This window comes from Arachis ipaensis, chromosome B04 (genome assembly GCF_000816755.2).
Source record: "Arachis ipaensis cultivar K30076 chromosome B04, Araip1.1, whole genome shotgun sequence".
NCBI classification, from domain to species: domain Eukaryota; kingdom Viridiplantae; phylum Streptophyta; class Magnoliopsida; order Fabales; family Fabaceae; genus Arachis; species Arachis ipaensis.
In genome coordinates this window covers 87238426-87244845 of record NC_029788.2, presented here as the reverse complement: position 1 = coordinate 87244845, position 6420 = coordinate 87238426, and the positions used below count along the sequence as shown (strand labels likewise).

The 6420-nt window shown below is 33.9% G+C and overlaps 1 protein-coding gene across 1 annotated transcript; it reads left to right on the top strand.

The window, feature by feature from the left end:
• Positions 60–4516, top strand: LOC107639462 (eukaryotic translation initiation factor 3 subunit M). Its single transcript, XM_016342965.2, has 10 exons — positions 60–297; positions 1013–1142; positions 1518–1656; positions 1807–2019; positions 2279–2417; positions 2842–2992; positions 3119–3228; positions 3309–3406; positions 3577–3646; positions 4123–4516. Exons 1-10 carry the CDS (start codon positions 205–207, stop codon positions 4210–4212), a joined length of 1233 nt encoding a protein of 410 aa, XP_016198451.1. The 5' UTR covers positions 60–204; the 3' UTR covers positions 4213–4516.

Below are 6420 nucleotides of genomic sequence, written 5' to 3'. Positions count from 1 at the left end.
AGCCTAAAGCATATAAGAGTAATTATTTTTTATTATGCATTATCGGGTAAAAAAGAAAAAGACACCGTGCGTTCGTTTGGCTATTCCTTATTATCGAAAAGTAGGGTTTTTGCTCGCTGTCATTGTTCTCTGCCGCGCAATCAAGCAAAAAAGCACGTTAGGGTTTCCCAATCTCGCAGTTGCAGAGACAGCTTCGCAGCGACAATGGCCACTCTCGTCCCTACCTCCGAGGAAGATGCCGCTCTCTCTGTCGTCCGTTTCGCCTCCGAGCTCGCCTGGGCCGACGCCGGTCCCGAGGTAACTCTCCCCTTCCATTTTTTCTTTCTCATCAAATCCAGTTTGTCTTTCTTTTGATTGGTTCTAATTGTTGGAGGCTTATTTTTAGTTTTAATCGAACGAGTGAACATGGTGAGATAATATGATTCTTGTAGAGGTTTAACTGTTAAGGATGCTTGTATGTATCCTAAGTTGAGATGCTTCTGGATGTTGAATCTCACTCTATAACAATTGATGATGACTTTAGGTGTTTGACTTTGTTCGAAAATTTTAGGCTTGATTGCACTTTTGATGATATTTTTCTACAATTGGTCTTGCATTCTACAAGTTTCTTAGATACACTTCGATGTTTGGAAAGTGATAGGGATTCTACACTGTAGAAGTTCCTTAGAATTGGGGGTGGTGGATTGGGTAGGGCAAATGATGCATGACTGATAGAGCTTAGGGTAGGGGCTGAGAAAAGTTAAAAGAAAACGTAGCATTAGTTTACTCTGTTTCATGCTATACAACATTATCTTTTTTGAGGAAAGATTATAATTAAGATGAGAAGAATGATACAAGGAGAAGGGGGAAGGGGGGAGAAATCCTTTAAACGAGTGAAAACAAACGAAAGTTAAAAAAATAAGGCTTTATCTCCCTGTATCCCATATTTATATGTGAGCACATCATTATGCTCTTCTCATAATTAAGCATATTTGTTATTCATGAATTTCCTGATACTATCTTTGGTTTTCAGGTTGCTGAGCCACAAGTTAGTAGACTATGCATGGAGGCTGAAGAGTTCATTGCTATGGGGAAGTGGTTGGAGCTAGCATCATTGATGATTACGTCTGCTGAGTTGATCTTCTCAAAGGTTACTGAAAAAGGTAGAGTACTCTTTTTGCTTGAAAAAGATATATACTGCTTAAAATGCTAAGACGTATCGTGATACATGCATGATGATAACATCGTGCATTGATTCTCTAATATCTCGCATCACACCCTTATGTCTTTTCTTGATAGGTTAACTATACATGGTGCGTGCACGATGAACTGTTGTCTGATTGTGTTTGTTGATGTAATATTTTTGCTGCTTTGATACTTTCTTGTATAGATTACAATTTTATGATACATAACTAATTGCTTTGGATAGGATGTGCCATGAATGCTCGGATTTTAGCTGAAATCTAATATTCTATCAGGTGATCATAATGTATAGTATTTTGAGAGGAACTGTTATTTATTTATTCATTCTATACCAGATGTGGAGTCCATCTTCACTGTTATCTGCAATCTTGTTACGAAGACTGAGAATCCAGATGAAGTAATGGAGATCATCAAAGTTATATCAGCAAAATTAATTCAACAACCTAATGAAAAGCCTGCGGTGCGCTTGAAGATGTAATATTACAGCTACTTGATTTTGATTTAAAACTGACATTTCATGGTGCTATTACTTGTGTTTTGTTTTTGTTTTCTCTCTCTCTCCCTCCTTTTCTTTTTTAATTATTATATATATATATATATATAATTTCATATTTTTCTTTTCAGTTTGATCAATCTGTACAATCTTGTGGAGACTCCATACTGCCGCTTTTACATCTACATGAAAGCGTTGAATTTAGCAGCTGAAGGGAAAGTCACTGAATACATTATCCCTTCATTAAAAAATATTGACAATTTTTTGAAAGACTGGAAAATTGGGATATCAGAACAGAGAGAACTCTTTCTTACTATCTCCAAGATTTTGAAAGAAAATAAAAGGTATAGTAGAAGCAATTTTTAACTATATGTAACATTTTGAAAGAAGAGATATGGTATAGCAGGTGGTGGTTTCCTGTTGATTGTGATTTGTTTTCTTTTTTCTCTGCTCTCTTGGTAGTAGGATTATATATTAAGTTTCTATCTATCACTACGACAATCTACTCTCCACTTGGCAACCCCACCTCTCCTTTTTGACTTTTTTTTTCATCAGAATTTATATGAAAATTAGTAATTAGTATAATTTTTTGTTTCATCCCAGCATGGCTAAAGACTCTTTTAAGTTCTTGACAAATTATTTGGCAACTTTTAATGGAGAAGATGCACATGAATTGAGTGAAGCAAAGGAGGAGGCTGTGCATGCAATCATTGATTTTGTGAAATCACCTGATATATTCCAGGTACCTTGAGTGTTTATTTATGAAATTTGAATGAACGAATGTTTTTGCCATCGCGCGTAGTTCAAATATGCTTGTGTCAGTAGTACAATACTAAAATCATCCTTAAAAGAGTTTTGGAATGTCAATTTTATCCTCCAAAGATTAGCAGCATCTTAGTGGTCCTCAGGTGAATAATTGTGGCAATTGTATATTTGTATGACATCAATTCAGTTCTAGTAGGTAGTAATTTTGGACTATTTTGATGTTTAGAATTAAGAATAATCAACTGAGTGACCTAACCAACTCAAATCTTTAGAGGACCAAAATGGGTGTTCACTTTTTTTTTTGTACTCTAGATATCCAAGTATATATTTTTGATCCTCTTTTTGCATAGACTGTTGCAAGTTCTGGAAGAGTATCATTAAAGTTGTATTTCATGTTGTAGTGTGATTTATTAGACATGCCTGCTGTTTTGCAATTGGAGAAAGATGCCAAATATGCTGTGTTATACCAGCTTCTCAAGATTTTTCTTACTCAGAGGCTGGATGCTTACTTAGAATATCATACTGCAAATTCTGCCTTGGAGAAAAACTATGGTAAAACTTTTTATTCATGGACTAATCCATTATTATTTTTTCGTTTTTGGAGTAGTATTCTATTTTGAGCGCACCTTTTTCTTTGGGTACATAAAAACATTTTTTTTTGTGGAATGATATTTTTAGGTCTTGTGCATGAAGAATGCGTTGCTAAAATGAGGTTGATGTCATTGGTGGATCTTAGCTCTGATGGATCTGGCCAAATTGCGTATGAACTTATAAGAGAAACACTGAAGGTAAATTTGTATTTGCATTCTAGTTAAATTTAATTTATATGGATTCATGTTAGCAAAATTGAATTTCTATGAATTTTCAGATCAATGATGATGAGGTAGAACTCTGGGTGGTTAAGGCAATAACTGCAAAGTTGATTGACTGTAAGATGGACCAAATGAATCAAGTTGTAGTTGTTAGGTATGTTGCTGCCTCCATAGCACAGTTATTCCTGCTCCTTGCTTGATTGTTGGTTTTCATTTTTATTTGGGCACATGGAAATAGCTATTGTTAGTAGCACGATAATATATCCTAACATGATCAAGAGATTAGGTTGTTATGTTGGATTTAATTCAAATTCTCTATTGCAGTCATCACACCGATCGTATGTTTGGTCAGCACCAATGGCAAGCACTGAGAACAAAGCTAGTGACATGGAGGGTAAAGATTCTCTCTTGTAAATGTCAAAATTATCACACAAATATGTTTGATAATTGCATTCCTGAATTTAGTCCGATAGAAAATGATCTACATTGTTATTTTACAAATATGAATGTTAGCCAATAAAAGTCCCACAAGAATGTCGATAAATAACCAACTTGAAATTATGATCATAACCGTTATTTAAGAATTCAAAATCATCTAAATTTTGATTTTGGATTCCCTAAATTGAGTTGTGAAGTGATAAAAGATGATCACCACGCTGAGATCAATAGCTTGAGTGAGTTTTGCCCAATAATAAAAAAGATGGTTATTCAAGTAATTAAAGGTTCCATTGCAAGTGAATTTCACTTTACAATTCTGCTTATTTTAGAGGATCTAAATCTGTAATAATGTTTGATTATATTGCACCTGTTCAAGGTAAAAAGCATTGCATTATGTTTTATGTTTTGATATATTTTGTCTCCAATTACCAGGATAATATTTCGAATGTGATCAATACAATTCAGGCTAACAAAGTAACCGAAGATGGGTCCCAGGCAGTCCAAGGTTTGGTGGTTCGTTGAGAAGGTTTTTTTTTGGATCTTTTGTCTTATCTAGATTTAATCTAAGTTTGTCATTCTTTTTCTTAACTAGTGAGAGGAAAAGGTTGTAATTTGTTCTGTTACAAGTATACCATTTTTGTCGTAGAAGTTATTTGTTGGTTAATAGTTAATACTTTTTAACTCATCTCATATCGACTAGCCTGGCGTCTAAATTTTTCACCGATGGTTGGCCCCCGAGTTAATATTACTCGCTAAGATTCGGATTCTTTGTGTATTTTATTTTAAAAAAGTTTGAGTTCAATTTATATGCATTTCATTGATGTTATATTAGTCTAGTGAGTGGGGAAGTTTAGCTTTGACAATGGTGAGTCATGTCCCTCCAAATTTTTTGTAGAAGCATTAGTATTACTTTGTTCAAGGAGTGAAATTGGTTAAGTTGGGCAAGTCTTGCACTAAAAACTTAGTTATCCCAGATTCAACTCTTACGTCGTCCATAATTTCTTATAGTTCAAATGTAACATATTAGAATGGGCTTTGACAAGAGTTTTTTGCCTCTCCCAAAAATTGTTTCAAGCTTCGCCACCGAGTCTATTGTTAAACCTCGTTTATTATCTTATACAGATTAATTTCATAGCATCAGTATATTGTTTGGCATTTATATAAGGTTATTTGTTCTTCCAGTGGTAATATGTAATTTGTTTTAAAATGTTATATAATACTCTTTTTTTGTTTTAAAATAAGTATTGTTTTTATTTTTTGAGTTCATTAAAAAGTGAATGTATCTAAACAAGAGGTTTATCTATAATATAGTTGGTTTAAAGTAATAACTATGCTAGGTAGTCAACATTAGCCAATTCTAATGTTTAGGATTAGAATTTAGAATTAAAAGCTTATGATTTAGGATTTAAAATGTAAAATAAATAATTTAAAAAAGTTTGACTGAAAAAAGTTAATTATCTAGCACTATTTTATAAATGTTTTACTCGCTCAATTATTTCAAAATGCATTCTTTAAAATGTCAGACCAAATTTCCAACAAGTTTAACTGCCAACCGCAAATTGAGCTATTTGATAAACTCGACCGGCTCTAAACTTTCTCAAAGAAATAGTGCGATTTCTTTTTTTGGATATGGACCATGGGCAGCCCTACAGAAAAGCCAATCCTAGACCCGCCCTAGCCAAATTCAACCCGTAGCAACTCCCTTTCCACAAATCCAACCGCGCTAGCAACAAGTTGCCGAATCTCTTCCAAAATTCATCTCCAACGCCAAGACCATTCCCTTTTCCTAATCGCCTGGAATTGTCTATCAAATTAGTTCGACTTCCAACCACACTGCAACGGGTAAATCATATAGGACAAGCATCTCTGAGATTGATACAACACCCAGAAAAAGAGAGGATGCTATCGCTTCTATCTTGACCGCGGCGTCCGTTTCGCCACTGCAAGAAATAGTGCGACTTAAAAACAATGTCATTCCAATAAGGAAATTAAAAAAAAAAACCAAAGTAAGAACTATGAGTCTATGATGACAAATTAAAAGTTTTTCCATGGCTGAAAAAAGACCGTCTTGGAAGCAAAATGTAATGGAATGTGCTTTTGGCCTAGATGAGAAGTCTACCTAGACAAAATAAAACATAAACGACAAAGTAAGGCAAGTGCACTGGAAGGGATGAATCATGATCTGGTCTCTGCAACCATGGGAGAGCTCGTGTTAGTTGCAAGGATAGGGAATCGAATGCTGGATTCAGGCGGGTTGGGTGTTTGGGTTCAGGTTGTGTTAATGGACTTAGCCCAAGACAAAATGAAAGGCTGCTTTCATATGTCCAGAAGTAGCACAACCCTAAACCCTATTTTTGGCATTGTAATTCAAGTTTTTTGGTGTGGATATTATAAATTTGAGGGTTAAATTTGTGATTTTATTTTTTTTAAAAATATAAATTTAAGGGTCAAATTTATGATTTATAATTTTTTTTCACAAAATTAACCTACTGATTTGCTTATTCCTCAAAAAAATTTTTCACCTCACACAAATCTGAGGCTCAGATTTTTTTTATTATCCTAAATTGGACTCTAAGCGATTTATGAATTCTAATTAATTTTTTTATTTCTATATCCATAAAAATATATTATTTTTCTATAATTGAGTATAACATATTTAAAATTTCCATAACTAAAAAAATTAGCCTTAACACAACCCACCCCAAGATCTTAGGATATCAAAATAATATT